At 41.7% G+C, this 23,217-nt stretch overlaps 1 protein-coding gene across 3 annotated transcripts in view; it reads left to right on the top strand.

Annotated features, from left to right (window-relative positions):
• akap12b (A kinase (PRKA) anchor protein 12b) overlaps positions 1–22,617 on the top strand; it is a 44,891-nt gene extending 22,274 nt beyond the window's left edge. Inside the window, exons 2-5 of one of the 3 annotated variants that reach the window (XM_031322149.2) lie at positions 297–372; positions 14,801–18,042; positions 18,112–19,048; positions 20,299–22,617. In XM_031322149.2, coding sequence (XP_031178009.1) covers positions 297–372; positions 14,801–18,042; positions 18,112–19,044 — 4,251 coding nt within the window. In that variant the 3' untranslated portion in view covers positions 19,045–19,048; positions 20,299–22,617. Of the gene's footprint in view, positions 1–296; positions 373–10,695; positions 10,982–14,800; positions 19,049–20,298 lie in introns of those variants that run through there. The other 2 variants (XM_035995671.1, XM_031322148.2) reach the window with 2 other exon arrangements.
• The last annotated feature ends 600 nt before the right edge of the window (positions 22,618–23,217 follow it).

Genomic DNA, 23,217 nt, shown 5'->3' with positions numbered 1-23,217 from the left:
CAGGCTGATTCACTGATCATAAAAGATGATGGGTCCGTTGAGATAAAGGAATATATTTGGTGGTTGGCATTATTTGAAAACTATTATACAGTGTATGTATGGTGGTGAATGGTGACAAGCTGCTGTCAGATGGATTGGCCTTTTTTGTAGTTTTGGTGCTTTCGTAAAGGCTGTCATTGTCTGTCTTAAAGAAATAGTTTAACGTTTTTTTAAATAAAATACCCTTATTTACTTAATTGCTGAGTGTTTCATGAGAAGATTGGTGTGAGTCTCTCTTCTTTCTGTGTCTTTTTCAGCCTTTGGAGAAAAATGGACTAATCTCCAGCATGACCAGTCTGAATGGACACTCAGAGGACAACACGCTGGCAGAAGGTGTGTGTATATGTGTGCGTCTGTTCCGTCAATTCTGTTTATTTACAGTGTGTGACTTTGGGTGATGTTCCTGTGGTCGCTGGGGTAAGTAATGGTTTTGTGTTTGTGTCTGGGATTTTGTACTGTTTCTTCAGCAGTGGCCAAAGGTAAGCTTATTTGTGTGGGGTCAGTTTTCTCTGTGTGTGTGTGTGTTTGTGTGTGTGTGTGTGTGTGTGTGTGTGTAGATTCTTGTCTGCAGATGTCTTTTAATGGCTCTGCAAGATTTACTTGATCCTTAACTAATCCCTTTGTCAACACATAGGGGACACCTATATGGGCTTTTCACACAGGAGCCGCACACCCAACACCCCCTCCCTGTTTCCCTCACACATTCCTTAACCCATCATTGCATGTAAATGTTACCTTGCATACATCCATCCATTTTCTAAATGTGTACTTGGTCTTAGTGTGATGCTGCACTTCAGGATAGATGCAGGAAGAATTTGAGCTCAAATCACAACCCTGCGTGTGATCGGTTGCGGAAATATCACTTTAAATTTGTAGCTAATGAACACAGACGTAGGCCTAATTTAATAGATTTGCCAAAAAGTTGTTTTCATAAAATATTTAAAAGACTGATCTGTGGTGTCGTTGACGATACTCTAAAGCCACCTACACATGATCCGCAGTAAAACCGCTCTGCGTTGTGCCATTGTTTTCCTATGGGGAGAGTGGTGGAGACAACTCAAAGAAAGGGCTACTCATGGCGTGGCGCACCGCTCGAAATTGCTGCTGAGTGCTGCTCTTAAATTTCAAATTATTTCAACTTTGACTTTGTTGTCCCTGACCTTAATGATGTATACCTGTGCTGCGCTTTGCTTCTAAAGTGCCTGCACTATGCTCTGCACCCTACCTCACAGTTTAACTCTAATCATGTGCGGCTTAAGGAACATTTTTAAATCAGTAATCTAAGATATTCATTAACCAATATTAAACTGGGCCATCAAGTGGTATTTCAGACTGGCCGTGCTGCGATGATAGCTCAGTTCACAACGACAAAACGCACAGAGCACTTTAGTCTTGTCATTGGAACCATTTGGCAACTTTTTAAAAGTAAACTTTCCATTCAGAATGTTATTGGCATCCATTTCGGCGTCTCGCGCTCGCCATGCACTCAAAACGTAACGTTAGCCTACTAATCTTTGGCCGGCTCGCAAGCCCAAACGAGTGTGTGCGGCGTGCCTGTTGTTTAGTTTCCGGTCTAGCTAGAGCCGGTGTGGTGTTGTAGTTTTTCTAACGTTACTAGTTGTTGCAACAGCATGTGGAAAAAAAACTACAAAGTTTGCTAGGCCAAAAAGAACGTTAATCTTGCGATAAAAAAAATGGACGCCGTTAAAATGGGTTTGCGTTAACGCCATTAATAACGCTTTTAACTGACAGTACTAATTTCTACCATTAACATGTGCACCAACCTGCCCTGTCCATCTCCTGCAGCACCCTCCTATCTCCAAGGCTGCGTTTGTTTATTTTCTTTGCCATTTCTATCGTGTCTCCCTCAATCTGGGAGGGCTGCAGGGGCCTGTACACCCTCCCTTAATATTTAGAAGGCTGTGACCCGGGCCTCGCACAAAGCAACCTGCGCACTTCATAATATGTTATGGCCCAAGGGAAGGGGTAACCTAATACTGCTTAAAACAGAGATATGTCACATACCACTCTGTCAAATAACCTATTTAATAAGCTATTTAATGAAGCGATTCTGTCCGTTTATAGAGTAACCCAATACCCTCTTCAGAGCAGAGATACAGAGCATATGAGTTGATGTGGCACGGTAGACTAATAGAGAATAATTAGGTTGTTGAAATCGTTGCTTCTGTAGACATGTACTGTAAGTTAATTAGTAACGTGGCAAGATATTGAACAGAAAAGAAGGTAACCACATATTTACCTTGTCGGGAATTCTTAGATCATATAGAAGCTGCAGACCATTTGCTTTCATGTACACAAAACCAAGTTGTATTGTCTTTAAAGGGTTATTATAATAAAACCTTTTGAACACAAGAAGCAATACATGTTTTTCCTGACCTTCACTGGAAACAAACAACAAAAAACAACTGACATTGTAAAAGAGCTTCAAGGCTACAGATTAAAGGAGAGAAGAGGAGTGAAAGGAAGAAAGATACACAATGGGTGAACAGAGAGAAGATAGGGAAGTGGAAGGTGTGCAGGGGTTTTACATCCCAGCACTTCTCTACCTCTTGTGCAGCCTGATAAAGACAGCAATGCATTGTGGGAGACAGGAAGAGGAGAGGAATCTCTCTGATAACGGAAAACAACGAAGGACAGGCTGCAGATCAAAAGACTGACTCATAAGCAAAAACACACACACACACACACACACACACTCAGACACATATGCAAGCCCAGGCATATGCAACAATGATCTCTATAAGGTATACCAGAATGTTTACAGTTTAAGGACCAGGCTGATGGTAAAACGCCACACCCCAAGCACATCCCACACCAACCTGGATAACATGACAAGTGTAATTTAAAAGGCTTAAAAAGCGTGTAATATCAGACCTTGCTGCAGACTTTCATGGGCATTTTGTAGAGGGAAAGTCAATTAGTCAAAGTCTAGTTTGACGGTGTGATTGTAGTGAAGTGAAGTGCAGGTTGCAGCAAAAATATTTTACTTGATCATCATCTGTCATTTCATGTATTTAATTAAATTACCAAAAGCATTTGTTTAAAATGGTATTAAAGTAGGCTATGAGGATGGTGAGTTACATTTTTCCAGTGCTTTCATCAGTCGTCGACCCCATTGTAAATCCGAAACCCTGGTCGGCCCTCAGTTTTGCATAAAACATAGATAAATTGGCTCAGATACGGTTTAAAAATCATTCTTAAAGTCTGTTTTAACCTTATTTTGGTGCTAGATGGGCTGAGAAAGTCCAGGCAGGAGAGCTGAGGCTTAAGAATGCAGTCTTAATAGACAGAAAGAAACGGAATAAATATTACATAGAAGTAGAGTATTGAGGGGAAAGAGCGAGAGCCAGCAGGAGAAAGAATAGATAGGGATAAAGAGAGAGAAAAACATTAACACACAGTCATCCATGAATGATGCAGGCACTGATTGCGTCAGATTACATAGTGCATCATTACTTAATTTAATCAAAATGATACATATCACTTCAGCTTTTGTCTAATCAGTAAATCATGTGTTATCAAAGAAACCATGTCGATGTTTTCACATGTTAATCTCATTAGTAACAGTAAAATTTGTTGTGTGCTGTGTTGCGTCCATGTAGACGTGCATACTGAAGCCTGCATATGTGCTTGGGTTGCTAGTTTCAGGGGCGTGGCACCTGAGGCGCAGTGGGAGCCCAAAGACTGACATCATAGCTGATGTAATTCACTGGCCGGAGCGTTGAAGGTCCCTCCCAGACGGCTTACAGGCTCTAAGAGAGGACAGATAAAGTTTTCTGAAGGCTTGAGGGGGAGAGAGAATGCTGACTGTGTTTGTGTGTTCCCTGCAGTTGATGTTTATTTGTAGTAATGCTGGACATCATTTATAGGTCAAATCCTGCATGTCTGTTTGTTTTATCCTACTAAAGGGAGCAGATGGATGCAGTGTTTCTCTGTCATTTCTTTTTAGAAATTGAATCCCTTTAGGTACATGTTATAGATTAAACAAAAAATGTGTTATGTGCAGTGCAGAATTCAATAATAAAAGCAAGTAGTAGTTGCAACCCAATTTTGTAAAATGCGTCAAATTGTCAGGCAGATACCAGGTGTGTCATGAATCGTCAGAAATTATTCACTAGAGTTTCTGCTACAGTTTTATTTCTTTTGTGGTTACAGGTGTTAACTTTTACGAGGTGAACATATTGGGGTGTGTGTGTGTGTGTCCGTGTCCGTCCATGATTTAATTCCAGGATGGACTCACTCAGACTCGGCTTAGGGGACATACATAGTCATGTTGCCAAAACGTTCATCATGCCTGTGAAAGGGACCTCTCCCTTCACTTAAGCTCTGTCTGTTCTCTGCCAATAAGGCTATGCACTCATCGTAACACAAACCTGCCGCTGGATTGTTCCTTTTGGATTTTTGCCCATATTCCCTTTTACATTCCAACTGACAATACTCATTCCTATTAAGATAACCATGCGTGGATTTTTCTACTGTACTCACACTACTGGGAGGAGTTATTTTGTCCTTGGTTTGTTCTCTGCAGATGCTGATCCATCAACTTGCTGCAGGATGTCAGAATTATTTCTTTCCCTCAGAGAAAGGAGGTTATCCCAGAGGAAAGTGTTAGGGAGGCAAAGTTTTAGATTGGAGTGCTGAAAAGGCCCTGAACCCCTTAAGATCCATCATTGTCCAGTCAATGTTTATCAGTGCAGCATGTTGCGTCATTTGTTATGAAGTGCTTTGATGATACACTTCAGGGCAAGAGAGAGGATAAGAGAGCTCTATTAGAAAGCTGTCATTTGTCAACTTCAGAAACAGAAAGCCTTTTTTTTTCCTGCTCAAATCCAATGTGCAGCTCTCAATGTGTCTGGTAACAGAAGCAACCTGAAAGTTTTAGCTATTGAAATGAAGCTTGAGTAAGTTCTGACAGACCACAGCATCAGCGATAACCAGATTAGTTAATGGCAAGCTAATAAAAAACCTAATCTCTCAGCTGACTGTACTCGCCAAAACACTGACCTCCCCTCAACCTCAGACTCCATAAATGTTTGTCATGATTTTTAACATTAATTCCCTTGTGTTTTGATCTAAAGCTAATTGTTGAAGCTTAATTTATTAAACTGTTACATTGTAATAACATATGTCAGTGTTGTAACAGATTCTGAACTGAGCCATATCATCAAACATAATTGTACTGCTTGGTTTTGGTGTAACAAGACAAGCTAGCAGCTAAGTGAGGCTACTCTTGGGCAAAGCCGTGCGTTGAGCTACATGCTAACGTCAGCATGCTAATATATTTTGTAGGGAGTGCAGCCCTGTTGCAAGCAAATCATTTAAGATAACTAAACTAAACTCAAAAGTCTTAGGAGTATTAAAAAAAGGAGTGTCCCAGGTACAGAGGGCCTAAAAATTACAGTAATAAGGTCAAACTCATGGTAGACTCCCACCAGGGCTCTCGGACCCCCCAGGACCCTCTTGTCTCCGCAGGCGCTTCTCTGTCATCTTTCCCAGCATCAGGGAACCTAATCTCCCTCCTCCACCCCTAACCTCCCCCAGGCATATGGAGGATTAAGAGACTGGACCAAGAATGTGACTGACCCCTCCTTTTCCTTCTTCTTTAATAGCGTTATGGCTGTTATACAATTCAGCAAGTAGCCATATACTATAATACGCCAGTTTTACCTTGCAATTAATGATAAAATCTTTTAGTAACTGCCAAGAATGTGTCATTGAGGTGAGGTTTTTCACTTGTCTCCGATGCAAGAATTAAGTGTAATCTTCTTGGTGCTGGATATTCAATACTTCAGCGATCTTCCTTATCCCGCCCTGCTTTAAGTTACCCACATTTGTCTTTTAGAAAGGTCTGAAAACAAGTTAAATTGGTGTGGAAACAAGTGGATTTACTCACTCTATTGAGTTATGTCCTCTGACCGTGACGAGAACATTTTTATTTAAACACTCGAGTTGAGATTAAATGACTTGTTAAGATGAACCATTTTGAGTGTAGATGAAGCACACACAATGGATCTCTGCCAAACCCTAATGTTAAGCAGAACCATACTGAGGTAAGGAAGATGGATAAGCAGCTAGGAAGAGCGTTAAGGATAAGAGCAATTGTGAAGAACATTTCTGGGCAAGTTCTCATGAAATACAGCTGGTTAGAGACTCTTTAATTCAGAAGTGAGATGAGACACTTTTCGGGTTGAGCAACAGCAAACCAGCCTGTTTCTACTATATTATAAAAAGCTTCCATCTAGACTACCTTTGAAGACAAATACTCCTTTGAAACACGCATTTCTGTAGATTGTGTCGAACCGACAAGTTAACAAGCTGATAAGTCCTTTTCATTCATCTCTTTACTGTTACACTTGCTTGTACATGTGGACTATTTCCAAGGCCTTTTTAAAGCTCCAGGATTTAGATCTACACTTCCCCATTTTCACAATTTAGTCTGTACTAAACGACAAGATGATGCATAACAACAACTGGAATGCCAAATTGTTGGTGCAGATATTCCAGGAATTCAAGTATAACAGATGGTAAAACTGGCTAAACATCCCCCTCAAAGAAATGCTATTCTTCACCCAAATTTTTGTCGTAGGACTTGAACTGGACCGTTAAGAAGACCAACAAGCACACACACTTGATCTCAAATGTAATTGTTTCCAGTTGCGTGCTAGATAAGATTGATTTTTTTGGAACAACACCTTCTCTCTCAATGCTGAAAGCTGTAAACATGATCCTCCATTGTTTCACAGCAAAACTAAACAAAAGATGGTCATGAAATACCACAAATATCACATCGGCAGTGTTCATCTCGTCACGCTGCATCACGTTACGTACAGAAATAATGTCAGCAAGAAAAGGCGGAAAGGTTGTTGGACGGCCTGTGCAGAGTACAGAATGAAGTGTAACTCGAGGAAACTGGCAAAAGGAAGAGGAAACCGTGATGTCAAGGAATGACTGCGTTTCCTGTCTGACATTGTTATGCGTCCCTCTGGCCCACACACAAACCAGGAGGAGGGGTGGGATGGGGGCTCAAGAGGATAGAAGAGACACAGGGGAAAGTGGTGGAGAGGGAGAAGGATTAAAAGAGGACTGGAGTGTGGATTCGGGAGATAAAAACAATGGTATGAAAGGAGCAAAACGTAATAAAAAAAAATGGAGAAGAAAGGAGAGGTATTGAATGAAAACTCTCTCTGATCTCAGGCAGTTTCACACACTCACGGCCCTCGTTTCCCTTTCCTCCAATTATTTCAACATCATCCTATTCAGTTCTTGGAAGAGTAGGGGGCGTTTTCTTCTGTGTCCGATGATGTCATTCACTTCTTTACAGGCTACAAAAAGCGCCTCCGCCCTCCCAGCACCCCAACCCCCCACCCCCCACCCGCCCGACCATTGAAGACCCCTCCTTTAAACATTCCTGAACTCAGGCATGTTTTCTGATTTATCGAGATATGTGGGGCGTCACCCCCCCAGACTTGGCCGTATGTTGTCCTGATTTAGCTGAGGTTCATATACAAAATACACATCCATTCATTTAGTGTTGTGATGGAAACATATTTTAATTAAATAAGCATGTACTGAAAGATTATTTTTTAAAGTGACCCATTAATGAACTGTCTTCCCCTTTTTATTTCCTCTCAAGTAGCTTCAATATACTCCTTTACATTAGTAACTTTAAGGTTGTTAAAAATCCTCTTATTCCACTCTGTCTGACAGTATCATATACAACTTATGTATCAGCTAGTTTAAGCTTTTAATTGAAGCTATGATGTTTACATTGAGTGAAAAATTCAAACCAGATTTATATGGCTGCACTACTCCATCAAATGGACATGTTCCAGATATCGTGTGCATACTTTTATTCACATTTCTCACCCTTAGAGATAATGCAATTGGTCAACAACTAATTTGATAATTGATTAATCGTTTAAGTGATTTCTTAACCACCTGTGTTGTCCTCCAGGTCACCGGGACCCGTCCAGTTTATTTGACGTTTTGTATTGGCCTGGCGTTGAGCTTCGGGGTCCCGGTGACCCAGAGGACAACACAAGGGTTAAAGCTAAATCTGAGGTTCCATTTCTCAAATGTGATTATGTTTTTTCAGTTTTCTTTGTCTCCTATGATAGTAAATTAAAGTTATGTGGGTTTGAATAGTCTGAATAGTTTGTCTGCAGATTAGTTTGTAATGATCGGGTCACAGCAGGTCCGTAGGGTTCAAGCGGTTAATCAAATGAGCACTGAGACCAAAAATATGTAGAGAATTACGTTAGTGTTTTTTTTTTTTTTTAATAGATTATTTTTTGGGCTTTTCCACCTTTAATTGATAGGACAGCTATGTGAGAAAGGGGAGAGAGGGGGAAGACATGCAGGAAATTGTCACAGGGCGGACTCGCACCCTGGACCTCTATGTCGAGGCATAAGCCTCTCAGTATATGTGCGCCTACTCTACCCACTGATTATACTTAGTCGTCTTTACTTCAGGCCAAGGCATCCTATAGAAACATTCGTTAGCAGGATTAAGTCAGAACTGGTTATTATTCTCGTAGGATTTGATAAAGATTTGAAAATATTTTTAAAATATATATATATATATGCGCCAGCCTTGTCCTCTAACTCCAAGAACCCATGCAGCTCAGTGTAGCCTGAAGCTGTGCCTAAATTTAAATATTTCAGTATGTATGGAAGTCCAGGAATGTGACTGATGTGAGTGAGTCATATGAAGGAAGTTGGGAGGGGAAAGGAAGATGTGGGCCGACCCAAAAGAGGTACTCTCATTAAACTCTAAATTCCCTTCAGTCTGACTCACTGTCTACTCAGCATAATATACAGTACTGTCATAGTGGTCATTATGTAGTATAGTACAGATAGTGAAATACCCACCAGATGAGTCACTGCAATAACAGAAAGCCTCACTGGTGTGTCAGAATGAAATTCTTAGTAAATGACTGTGATCAAATGAGAGGATCTTCCATGATATACCCATAGGATTCCACTCTTAACTTGTTGCTGCCTATTAATGCATGTAGGGAATTAAATTATATGCTTAGACTAAAAACACTTAACTAAGTTACTTAGACCAGAGAAAAGAGCAGAAGTCAGCCATGGAGAGCCTAGTTTTGCAAAATAAAAGCAAGCGTTTATCCCTAATGTTATGAAGATTCATTTTATTATCCTCTCTGGAACTTTCTCCTGAAAATATATCTCATTAGATCTGTGGCTGTTTTTCTTTCCTTCTCCCTCTCAACTCTTCATTTATCACTCCTGCCAGCTCTGATTAAAAACCATGAAGCCTTCCATTCATGGACATAGAGCTTGGTATTGATGACTCTAAATTCAATGGCTTTGAAGAACAGGAAGTGTCGTCTGATAAAGAGAAAATAATTGGTTTCGGCCACATATGGTCCCAGAGCTTATCTTTTTTTGTCTTGATTTGACCCAATTTGATTTTAAGCGGTCGTCTGTTTGCACCTTAGAAATGGAGAAAATATTCAGTTTAAGAGTTTCAGGAAAATCTTGAACTACGAAAAGAACACAAAAATATTTTACAATAATAATACAGCCTGGAGCTGACGCTTGATTATTGCAGCTATGCTTGTTATCAATACATTTCCTCTCTATACATTTAAAAGCATACACTTTTGGGTGTTGGGGGCTTTCAGACAGTACTTGATTAACGCTGTTATCACCCATTTGGGAGCCTTCTGGATGGAATTCACACATTCCTCTGGGACAATGCTGAAGTGTGACAGATCTGATTATGCTGGTATTTACCTGAGGATTTATCTGCATTCCTTCTAGTCTCTCCACCCTCCCTCAGACAAAAGCTGAATTAAATGTGTCTGTATTGGAGCAATTGAGAGTGGCTTGTTAACATTCACAGGGGGCAGGCGGCAACTCGATGGTACCCCCGTTCATGTTAGGTTTGGGTTAAGGCACTTGGGATGAACTTCACCTCAATCAAGGATATGTTTGGAGAAATTTTGGACTGTGCAGTGAACTATGACTAACTATTTGATCAATTTCACTTTAAAAAAAGCAGCAACTCAAACGACTGGAAAAGAAACAATTTTTCAAATGTAAAAATCCAAAATTTCAAAGTAAAATCTTGAAATTCTCTCTGTTTGGCCTTTGTCAACATTCCTCCACATGACTAGTGATATTACCCATACGATATGGGGGAGAGCCTGGTTGCCTCCTGAAAAAGGGGAGTAGTAGAAGGGAGAGAAGGTGGGGTGGGTGACGGATTTTCAGTTAAACAAAAAAACAGCCTTTTGAGGACACGCATGGGTATTAAGGCCAGAGAAGGAGACTGTAGCCATCCCCCATCTGCTTCAAAGAAACAATGTGTATGAATTTGTGTGTATGAAACAGTTTGAGAAATTAAGGGGGGGGGGGATTGTACGGAGTTTGAACATGCACAATTACTTTTTTTTGGAGGGATGTGTGACAAATGCATCCTTAAAAGATTCCATGATGAGCTTCAGTCGTCCCGGCTGAACAGTGAGGTCTGAGTGGAGGGTGAGCGGATGAGGAGGAGGAGGAGGAGGGGTCCCATTCAGAACAGCTGAAGAGAGGAGAAGGAGGTGGGAGGGAGGGGTGGTCCTAACATGACATGTGTGTCAGTCTGTTGAAATGTGTGTGGAGCCCTCTCTTCTGGTCATACTGACTGAGAAGCACTGGAAGAGAGAGAGACACGGCTTGTGCCCTCACACAGAGTTCACTAGTGAAGACGGAGCCAAGCAGAAAATCCTATAGATTTTACTGAGTGTGCACAGAAGTGAAAGGAAACAAGAGAGAGACTCACTTTTGAAATATATATTTTTGTAATCATCTAAAATTTACAAATCTTTTATTTTTGTCATTTCTTTTTTTTTTTTTTAAAGAAGGATTTTTGGACTTTTACCAATGCTTGGAACAATAACTCTAACGGGTAAGAAGAATGATTAAAAAAGGTCTCATTATCTACATTTTTAACAATTTAGAGTTCTCTTTAACTTTGCTAAACATGTGTGGCAGCTTTACTGTGACGTACCAATATAATTTGTTAAGTTAAAACTAGTCATTTATTTAGGATATGTATGAAACCCAAAGCAGTGGTTTCTCCTTACATGAGTGAGTATAGCTGAAGGCATTGTTGTCCTGAGGGTGTGGTTAGTTAGCATTGTGGTTTGTAGATGTCCTGGCTTTGGTTGTTGGGTGATGGTTTTGCTTTGGCCACTGTAGAGCCTCCTCGTGTAGAAAGTAAAACAATGATTTAATGCTGTAGTGTTCTTATTTCATTCACTTTCATTCAACTCTGTTTATGGGCTTAAATTTAATGTGTATCAAGTGTTCATCATTCGTGTACATCACCAGTAGCTTTACAGAATGTTTACCCTTTTTCATCCCCGTTTTACAGTAGCCCTGTAGTGAAAACCTGTTTATGGACTGTACTAACAGATACCTCTCACAGTGTAACGTCTCTGGCCAAAGCTGAACTCTGAAGTATACATCCTTTACTACTGCCAAACTTCTTTCAAAGCCTGCTTTTAGCTCATATCTCCATCCAAGCCAGCCCCCTGTGTCCCATCAGAGGAGTTTTTCATTAGATTAGAGTGGGATCCTAATTCCCAGCGGGGGTTTTCAGCTTAGCCGCAGAGGGTAGGGAGTGAGGAGAAAAGGGGCGTATAAAATTAATTGCATGCCAAAACTGATTCTTCTTTGGTTCATAACTGGGAGTAGATGGTCCAAATGCGCAGGTCTGGAATGTTTTGCTTCGTGGTGACCTCAGATTTTGGTTTCTGCACATAAACAGGATACATAAGCATATCAATAGATAAATATTATATTGTGTATATTTGGCTTTGGGCTAATTTAATTCAGACTTTGACTAGATACTATAAGATAAATGGTGCAACAGTGGGTGTTATCAGTGCTGTTGATTCCTCGGAGACACTGTGACCACACCTTTGATACAGAAAGGGGGTGCTAGTATAGGGTCTGTTGGGGGAGGGTATGGGTGTCTCCTTGCCCTCTTTTTTTAATAGACTTCTTTTGTTTAAATGGCTTCTGCTCCAGACTATGATAATTACAAGGATTTGCATACATTTGGCAAAGTTTGTAAATAGCTGCCATTTATCTTCCCAACTGCCCCCCCTCCTCAAACAACACACAAACACATAGTAGTGCTGAAACAGCCACAACAGAAACATTATCTGATCTCACTGGAGACTGTTCGTTTTTTGGCTGCAGTGATGATATTTAATATGAGAGCATAGCCTTACCACATGCTCTCGCACATAAACAAAGCTCGTCTCCAGCAGAGAGAAGCATTTTAACTATGAATGTGTGTCAGAGATATGTAACACCCTCTAAAGTCAGTTAGGGCTTCGGCCCTAGGGCAGACCCCTGCCCCCCTACCCCTTAACGCCATCCCTTCATCTCTTTACTGTCCCATCCTCGCCCCCTGTAGCCTCCCCCTTCACACATTCTTTCTGGTACAGTCGTTATTTAAAACACTCACCCACCCTTCACCACACATTAACCCCCGCCACAAACCAAATCAATCTAGGGATGTTAACAGTTGTGTGCCTGTAAAAAAAAGAAAAAAAGAAAAAGAAAAGTTGGGCAGGAAAACAAAGATCAAAAAGACGTGAGAGATGCCAGTAGTCTGTTAAATCAACATGGTTCCTGTTTTATTATCCATGTAGATACACATGGCCTTGTCCGGCAGTCTGAGTGAGTCCATCTTGGAATAAATCATGGCCACACACACACGTGTCCCACAAGCACCATGAAAATAACACCTATGTGAGAGAGAGCCCACTGCCATGTGACACTGCTGTATTTTATAAATCACCCAGGTCTTTCTTTATTCATGTTTACCCAATTTTAGTAAAGTCAGCAAACTTCCCCCAAGCTGCAATGTGTCTTGATAATAGAAAGAATTGACCACCCCCCTTCCTTTATTTTCAGGGGCCAGAGAGGGAAGGCTATTGTGTTTGCGTGAGTGTGTGCCTTGGGATGGGGGTGGGTCCCCATCCATCCTGCTGTGGTGGAATTTGGGTCAAGGAGATTGGGACTTCTTATTTTAAGGAGGGGTAGTAGTGGAGGCCTGTATTGTTTGGTTTGAATCCTACATGGGCACAGTTGAGATAGTTTAACCGAAAAACAAATAAACATTCTTGAAGTCCCCTGGCATTTAAATCAGATTGTTTAGAGCATCCTAAAATAATTTCCCCAAACGGAGTCAACAGCATAGCTCACATTCCTCTCAAGTCAAATCTATACATAAGATATGGGTGTGCCCCCACTAATAACATAGTGTATGAAAGCACTTCTTTATTTTATCATACTAATTTAGTGTAAAACACTGCAGTGTATGGTGAGGCTTTATCCCATTTGTCGAAACAATAGTTTTTTCTATTTAAAAGCTAAAATATTCTAGGACTGCAGTGCTACTGAGTGAAGCCTATAATTTAGGGAAAGGATGTGGACAGATGTGGATGCATAATTTTACATTGTTGTGTAAGACAAGAACACAGTCATCTTTCACAGATTTCTTTCCAAACTGAATCCAATTATCATAGCAGATACCACAATGAAAATGGCAGTTGGGATCAAAAACCTTGTTTTTTACAGTGTGCTCATGCATTTTTGTGAAGGAGGTAATTCCCACAGTGTGCATGGTTTTAGGGAGTGCATGTGCATCTTTGTGTTTCCCAGTGTGTGTAATCAGGTAAGCAGATAGGCATTAAAAGTCCTGGGAATTTGTTTCCCAGGACTGAGTCCAGGGGTATCAGATGTGAAGTTTCCCATACTGTAGTGAGGTCTGAGGAGAAAAGCAGAGGAAAAAAAAAGGTCGTCATCCCCCTCCACCTTCCTCTGTCACAGACATGGCAGGCAGACGTGTGTATGTGTTGCATATTTTAATGAACTATATTCTGTAATTAAACCTCTGGTTTCTTCAGGCTTCAGTCAGGATGCACTTCAAACGGGCAGTATCAGCAAAAAAATTATAGATATTGTAATGAATATCGATATCGATCAAAATGGGAAAATACATCATGATCACATTTTTGCCATATCCAGCCCTAGTTACATGTGTGTATTTGTGTCTTAACTCAGCTGATAAAACAACATTTGTCTTACATTTGTACAACTCACAATGATGCAATAAGTGATCCAGCTTAACCAATAAAAGAAAGTAGAAGTGGTTCACAAAATGCACCATTGCAGGGTTGTCTTATAGGTCTGCTCACATTATGTTTTGGGACAATGATCTACAAATTGCCAAAATGATTACAGTCATTGTGCAACGTTTTCTATGAAACTCACTTTGGAGATTACCGTTTTATTTGTTTCAATGCCTTTTTTTTGGCATGTTTACATAGCACAGGATTAGCTGGGCCAATTTGTAATCTCATTGGAATTAAGTAGTCATATGTTTGATCAAATCTGCCCAGGAGGTCAGGATCTCAGCAAATACTTTCTGTACAACATCTCTGATTAAATGCAGATGGCAATGAGACAGCCTCTGTTTTTAATGGAGTTTCTCCTCAGAGTAATGAAATAGAGATTTTTATTGAACACTGATTAATCTCCTTACCATTACCCAAATATGTTAAATTGCAAGTTACAAATTGTAGCTCTGTTCAAAACATTTTTATGTGAATATTGTTAGGGATCTTTCTTTGGTGTGGTAGGAGCTGTGAGAGGAAGTAGTGAAACAGAATCTTCATCAAAGTTCTTTCTTTTCTTGTCACTTCAGTTGGCCAGCCAGATGGTGTGGCTCAGAAGGAGGAGGCTTCTGACACTATGGATGCCATCCAGGGTGACGTGGCTCCTCAAGTGAACAGCGAGAAAGTGGAGAAAGAGTCTCCTGATGCCAATGACATCTCTGCTATTGAGGAGAAAGCAGCGGAGGAGAAACCTGATGATGCCAGTGAAGTGGGCTTCAAGAAGATCTTCCGCTTTGTGGGCTTTAAGTTCACACTGAAGAAGGACAAAAGTGAGGAGAAAGATCCTGTGAAGCTCCTGACAGTCAAAGATAAAGGAGAGAAGGAGGAGGTTAGTGGGACTGATGAACCTACAAAGGAGGAAGAGGCTGCCGCTGTTGAGGAGAAAAGCACAACTGAAGAAAAGGAGGCTGATACAGTGGAATCTATTGCAGAGGCCGAAGTCAGTAAAGAAGACAAAGCTGAAACCACTGATGCCCCGGCTGAAGCCCCTGCAGCTGAAGCTATTGATGAAGCAGTCAAGGAGGAAGGAGCTGAGAAGGAAGGAGAGACCGCCCTGTCCCCCTTCAGGAAGCTCTTCAGTGGAGGACTCTTCTCTAACCTGAGAAAGAAAGCCAGCATCAAAAAGACAAAAGAGGAGGAAGACAAGGAGGCAGCTGTTGAGAAGGAGACAGCGAAGACAGAAGAAACTACTGCTGTTGTGGAAGAAAAGGAGGAGAAGGATGAGGTGGAGCAAGAAACTAAGGAGGAGGCACCAGCAACTCCAGAGGAAGTGAAATCAGAGACTACCCCAGAGCCAGAGGTCACTGTTGAAACCCCTGCCGCAGCAACTACTGAAGAGACCAAACAAGAAGGGGAAAAGACTGAATCTAATGCAGAAGAGGAGAAGGCTCCAGCAGAGGTGACCTCTGAGGCTGAGCTGCTGTCATCACAGGAGAAGGCTAAGCCCCAGGGTAGCCCCCTGAAGAAGCTTTTCGCTGGAGCTGGCTTGAAGAAGCTCTCAACTAAGAAACAAAAGACCATGAAAGCCACTGAGACGAAGCTTACTGAGTCTGGGGAGCAGGCGTCTGAGCACCTTCAATCCTCCACGGAGTCAGCAGAGGCTCCAAAAACTGACAGTGGGCCCTCATCTCCTGAGGAGTCAGGAGAGCATGTTATTGCTGTGGAGGTGACCCAGAATGAGTCTAGCCAAGAGACTGATGGTGAAGTTGCCTCTGATGGAGAAAAGAAAAAAGAGGGTATCATTGCCTGGTCCTCCTTCAAGAAACTAGTAACACCCAAGAAGCGTGTAAAAAGGTCTTCTGAAAGCGAAGATGAAGCCACAGTTGAGAAACCAGCAAAGTCAGCCACCCTGTCCTCTTCTGAGAGTGCCCCGTTAGCAGATAAGAGTGTTGAGGAGGAGGATAAGCCAACTGAGGAAGAGCCAAAGACTGAAAACACTGAGAAACTGGTCAGCAGCACTGAGGAGCCCAAAAAGAAAATGGACACCTCTGTCTCCTGGGAGGCACTCATGTGTATGGGTGGACCCAAAAAGAGGACTAGGAGGACCTCTGATTCTGACGATGAGGAAACCAAGGTTGAAGAGGAGTCAACAGCAGCAGTAGTAGCAGCAGCAGCAGTAGAAGGGGAGCAGGAGGGCAAAACTGAGGCTGCCATTGTCAGCTCCCAAAACACAGAGAGTGATGGAGAATTTGTTTCCTCCACTGAACCTTTAAGCACCCCCCCTGATAGAGAGTCCACCTGGGACACACTGAAACGCATGGTTATGCCAAAGAATAAAGCCAAAAATGAGGAAAAGCCTGAGGAGACTCCAGAACAATCCCAGTCAGACAGTGAAGCACCAAAAGATGAGTCGTCATTCTCATTGAGGAAGCTCTTCCCTGGACGCAGAAAGAAGAAGACTGAAAAACAAGCCTCCACTGAACAAGGCTCAGGTGAGGAGGACTCTGACACCCCAGCTGTGGTTCCTCTCTCAGAGTATGATGACCAAGTTACAGCTGAACAGGAAGCACCAGCAGAACCGGCTGAAGTCCAGATTAAAGAATCCGCTGAAGATAGATCCCCTTCCTGGATCCCAGCCACTGTCGAAGATGGTGATGATCAACATGATCAGCTGAGTGACATTCCAGAGGAGGCTGAGAATGCTGCCACGCCAAAGTCTGTTGACACTGACATCGCAGAGGATGAAACAGAAGACAAGGATATGTCCCCTAAAGTTACCAAAAGAACAGGGCGCAGACTGTCCACGGCTGAGGTGAAGCCTGTCGCTCCAGCTCCATCTGCAAATACCACTCCAGTTCCTCAGGGACCCAAGCCAGAGAGCGCAGAGGAGGTTATTGAGGGTGTAGAGGCCCAAATTAGTGAAATTCCACCCCAGACCAATGTAACTGTTGAAGATGTACCAGTAGAGGTAGTTTCTGAGAAAATCGAGTGTGAACCACCAACTGAGAATGCAGAGTCAAAAACATTAACTATCCTGAAGCCACACGCTCGTGACGAGGCCATGGCTATCTGCACTGGCCTAGACACCAAGGAGATTGCTGAAGTAGCTCTGGAGAAACCTGTAATGCCCATCGTAGCACGTGTGGCTGTGATCCATGATGCTATAAGCACAGAGGTGTCAGTGGAAGAGAATACAGCAAGTACAGAGGCCATTGCTACAGAAGATGCCGTGTTCAAGGCCCAAGTGCACCAAGTAGAAACCACCAACTTTGAGTCTGTTGTTGAAAGTTTACAGGGTGGATTGTTAGACATTGAAGCAGCCAAGGAGAACCATGAACCCGAGATTGAGAGGGCTGGAATTGTCAGCACTGTTCAGGAAGAGGCGGAAATCATTCAGTCTACTACCATGAGCCAGAACTGTATTAATGCTGTTATAATCGATCCCATTACACCAACATCTGAACCAGATGTTTGCACCCAGAGCATAGAAGTCACTGAGCCAACTATAGAAACCAAGGAAGTGCAAATGGATGTGGAGCAGCTTAGTGCCAATGAAGAAAATACTGTAAAAGAGGTAGCTCAGTATGTGACCGAAGAGAGAGCCTCCACCATATGTGAAACCACAAAGACCACCAACACAGAGGAGACTGAGCCAGCCATCCCTGTTGTACCAAGCGAGGAGGTTTCTGTTGTCACTCAGACAGTTGTCCTTGTGGCCCCAGTCAGTGCGGCAACATCACCCATGGCAACCATGGAAAATGCACCACTGTCGGAGTCAGTCGGCGATGAACCAATCCAGGTGCAGGAAACCAAGGAGGAGGAGACAGTTGAAAAGACTGTGGAGGCCACTACCGCTCAAACAGCAGAGTCAGAGATCAGCTCAGGCACTGAGCAGTCCAGGGAGAAGATGGATGAAATCAAGGAGGATGTCCAACAGACCAGTGAAATTGAGGCTCAGAGCATAGTCATTGCCCAGGCTGTCATTCAGGATGCCATGGATAAAGTTTCAGAAGACACCCCTGAATCCAAAAAGCCCACCACCCCGACACCAGTCCAGGCTGTGGCAACAACAGAGAAAGAGATTGAAATCACAACAGAGGGCCCTGTTATCACTGAAACCCCTGTTGCTGTCTGCGAAGAAGCAGCACCAAAGTCACCTCAGCGGCTGTGTGTTGCCATGGAGGTCATTGACACAATCCCAGTCGAGGTCACAGAGAGCATTGAGGCCTTTGTAGAGGTGCAGAAACCAGAAGAAGGGTTGAAGAAAGCTGTGGAGGTAAACGTAAGTGAAGAAACTGTCGTAGTGGAAGAAGTGGTGGAGATAAAGACAGAGCGTCAGATAGGTGAGGAGCTTGAACAGGTCAAGGAGGAACAGAGCAAAGAAGACGCAGAGGTTCAGAAACCAGATGTAAAAGAAGCAGCAGAGGAAGTGGAACCACAATCGGAGGAAGCAAAGGCCAAGACACCTTCAGAAGAGAAAGTGCTTGAAATCCACATGCCAGTCCAAATGGTCCTGCAGACAGCGCAGGTGTTTGAGGAACCATCAGTGGAAGAAGAGGCCGTGGAAGAGTTTGACAGCAACAGCCCTGTGGCAGAAGACACCAAGGTAAAAGCTGAGATCGCTGCATCTGAAAACAATCTCTCAACGTTGTCAGAAGAACCCCAAGAGACGGCTTCAGAAGAGGTTTCCTCTCCCGGCCAAGTCACAGGGGCAGAGACACCAGAAACACCGTCGGGAAAGTGCGCAGAAGTGATGGCGCAGGTGATCGAAGTGATCGAGGAGGCTGTGAAGGAGATCGAGCCTGTGTCCACAGAGATCACAGCGACATCATGAGCAGGTGAGACTGATCTTGAATGTGATGAACATTGATATTGAATGTTTATGACAACTGTTTCATATGGTAACAAATCAAAATGCAGGTAATCAAAAATGTAAGTAAATGAAAGTAATGCTTTTTAGTATTTCAGAATTGTAAAATTAGGGATGGAACAGTAAAGAATGAAAAAAGTTAGTTATTTTCAAAATTCCTTTTGTTGGCCTATCAAACAATCTTCTCATAGTGTTTTTTTCAACATCAATGGGCCCTACTTTTATTAGGGAGTAGGGGAGGGGATTTGCCCACTGACCAGATGAAAAAGCTTTTGTTCGGGGTATGAGTAACTAGGGGACCTTTGATATCAAAGCAGGAATGCCGCCGTTGACCCCTTCTTTGTAGGCCGGGTTCTTAAAAGGAAGCGGTGTGTGAGGGGCAGATGAACTTGTGCTGAAAGACTGATTGTGATTCCTCCGCTCCCTCCTCCTGTTTTCCTTCTATCACAGGCTCAGTATGGAGTCAAGAAACCATGTCGGAGTATGCATATGTTAGATTTAATTACAAAGCCTCAAAGAGTTCAAGTTGTTTTTTTTATTTTTATTTTGACTGAATTATATCTTTAATATGTAAAGGATAGTGCAATTTTAATGTGCAATGTTTCAGTGACGCACTGATGTTATCTGATGTCTGATGTTCTATGTGGAGGAGGGAGAGTCTGGGCGTAGTTCCCTTTTAATATTTATTACGCAGTCGTGCGTCTCTGCCGCAGAGGAAAGTCTGGAGAGGGATAGAAATTGGAGAGAACAGCAGGAAAGAGCTTGATAGGTTACAGCAGCACTCTCACACCAAGTGTGTGCTGAGTCATATAAACAAACCTTGAAACAATAAAAGAGAAAACTAAAAACTAAAAGTGGGAATGAAAAATAAGGAATATTGCAGCGGAATTTAAATTATTAGGGAGTCATAATTTATATGTACAGTATATAAACAACTTGTCATGTTATATATTATGTCTAAGGATTTATTGAGATTGACACAGAATATACAGTACAGTATAAACCAATTGCGTAGTGCACCAGAGAGGAGCTCAGTATTTTGTTAAAAATAAATACAAATATTTAATTATATTCAGTTTTTTTTTACAACATAACACTCTGAGGGACAAAGTGGTTTCCAAGTGTAATATCAATCTAAGATGGTTTCTTTTTCCAGAGAAGAAAAGATGCAGTCTTTTCTTGTTCCTCATATCTTGTTTGTGTTCTTTTCCACCACAGCTGAAGATACAAGACTGATGGCTGGGAGACGCACTAGTTGGACCAGGAAGTACGTGATGAGGGAGGGAGGGAGGGAGGGAGGGAGAGAGAGAGAGAGAGAGAGAGAGAGAGAGAGAGAGAGAGAGAGAGAGAGAGCTCTGTGGTAACACACTGAGACTGGGCCCATCCTGCCCAGAGAGACTGAATGACCTCCCCTTCCACCTGTACTCCAACCACATCCTGCAGCCCTGTCACCCCAATATGACGTCCCACCACCATATCCTCACCCGCTCACTCACTCTCATACACGCACACACTAAAGCATGTCCTGTGCCTCAGAAGCATCCCATCTGGCTTGTAATCAGTGTGATGTAAGTTCAATGTCTCTGTGACTTTCCATTGCTCTTGCTGCTTAAGACGAGAGTCTGCAACCTGGTCGAGTTTGTATCTGTTCATACGTGTGTTTGTATGTGTACAGTAGGGAGAGTGAGATGGTGTCAGAAGGTGAAGAGATGGATTATTATCTTGTATATTGTATTTATATCTTGAGTATTCTTTTTATTCACCCCTAAGTCTTTATTTTTTCATTCTTTATTTGGACATTGTTGCCATGTTGTTTTTAAAATTCCCACATTAAGCTGTGATACATCAGGTATTCTTTTGAGCAACATTGTGACGGTAAATTTAACGGTTGATGCAGATAAACATGTAAAAAGTTTCTTGTAAAATCTACCCAAACAAATGTGAGACTGTTACGGCGTATCACAGCTTTTAATAGTCATATTCAATGACAAGACTCTGTAGCAATTATAACTAAACCATGGTACACGTGTGATTCGACTGACAGTAAGTGATAACACTGACTGAAGAAAAACAAGGGGGCAGAGAGAGGATGATAATATCTACCAGAAATGCTTTTGACACTATCTTGTCACAATGTGTTCTCACTCTGCACCCCAACAAAATACTTAATAAGCTCCATGTAGCTAAGACAAACAATCACCTGATTTACTGTGAAAAAGTCATTGTTACACATTGTTTCATGTAAAAAAACAATAAAGTACTATTATAAAACCATCATGTGGTAGAGGTATTTGGTAAACAGTGACATGCAAAGGATGCGTAAGCAAATTTTTGGCACTGGAAGAGTTGGACTGGGTAGACACCTGTATGTAAGAAATACAAAGCCTAATGTGTCACGGTGTTCAATAGCAATGCTTCTGAGTTATTGTGTGACATACTGTTTGTATTATTCGTGTCACAATTTTAAGAACATTTTGAACACCTTCCTTACTACAATATATTTATATTTCTTGATTAAAAGAAATAGTATGTAATGCCTATGTTGATGCCCTCTGTGGCCTACAAAAGTAGTGCACGTTTACCCTTTGTTCTTCACTCAGCATGATGGCTCAGGTTCATTAAACTGACACTGGTTGGGGATTTAGGTGAAAGGCACAATCACCGACTGCATTGTACCAGAAGTAACTTAAATCTCATCTTACTCTTAATTTAGAAACCAAATTGAGTTTGGATCAATCAGGGAGTCATGGTCTTTCCATTGCTCACAGGATAAGACATCAGTTGTTTCCAATTCAATTACAAAAGCATCTATTCAGCTGCTTTGAGTTATGCATCAAACCTAAATCACAAGGTCAAGGCTTATTTTGCAAGTTCGTTGGCAAAGTGAGAGATGTTTTACGGTGGAGGAATATCTGAAACATTCCTGGGGTCCAATTTTAGCACCAAAGGAAAACGTGGGTTACACTGGTATTTGTTCATGTACTACCAAATTTGGCAAAGTTGCACTGTCAATTATTCAGACATCTTGAGAATTAACTGCGAGTGCTTCTATAATCCATTGATTTCAATTTGACTCAAGCAGCTTTAGAGGCTCACATTTCACTCAGCTTTATGACCAAAGGAGATCAGGAAGCACGGACCACTTTTTGGTCACTACTTCCCTTTACTTTGACCCTAGAGGGTGTGTCACGTCTATACTTGCTTTATGTAAAAATAAATGATAAAAAAAACAGAGTGAGCTTAAGACTTTTGCTATTGTTGCCTATTGTAAAGCATTTAGTTGGGGCATCCGCCCACTTCAGTCAGCCCTGCTTTTTGTAACACACTTACTGTGAAACTGTTAACATTTGTACAGATTGTATACCTACTGTATGTACTTACAAATCATATTGTTGTAATATTGACTAATAACCTGCAGCCATTTAGCATATTCATGTAGCATGGTCTTAATGGTCTTTTATATTGTCCAAGCTGTTAATAGTATGGATATAGAGAAACTTGTCTATATTTCATTCAATAAAGGTAGAGAAAATTGGTGTGTGCTTTGTATTTGTCCCTGGATCTTTCATTACATCACTATAAAGACATTAATTACCTCTGGAGCAAAGATTAGAAAGGAAATGTACCGCTGACTCTTTAACCCCTACCCACCCCATATAGCATTTATAAGCAGTGTAGAAACATTTAGCCCTCGCCTGGTTTCCTTGTGTAATATCAACCCTGTAATGCACAGTCAAGTTTTAAACATCTTTTTTTTTCAGGATATGTGTGCTGCAGGGATGTCACATGAATGTATAAATTGTTATATGACTATATAGAAAAGAATAAACGGAAATGAAATCTCACAGAACATTATTGAAATCACACAGAGAATAATTATATTTACACTGTTATTTCATTATTTTTGGCTCGTTCGTTCCATGTTTAGTTTATGTAGCAGCAAAGAAACAGTCAGGAATGTGGCATCATCTGCAACAACACCAAATAAGAAGATAGTCAGAAAAGACAGTCAACCCACTCACCTCACTGCATTGTGGGAGTCAAAATGGCCGAAGTTAGTAGTAAAATGATACCTTTTCATATGAAAAGATGAATAAATAACCGTTCATTTGTGGATATATTGTTCAGGAATTATTG

The sequence above is a fragment of the Sander lucioperca genome, chromosome 19 (genome assembly GCF_008315115.2).
Source record: "Sander lucioperca isolate FBNREF2018 chromosome 19, SLUC_FBN_1.2, whole genome shotgun sequence".
In the NCBI taxonomy this organism is placed as follows: domain Eukaryota; kingdom Metazoa; phylum Chordata; class Actinopteri; order Perciformes; family Percidae; genus Sander; species Sander lucioperca.
This window is presented reverse-complemented; position numbering and strand designations above follow the sequence as displayed.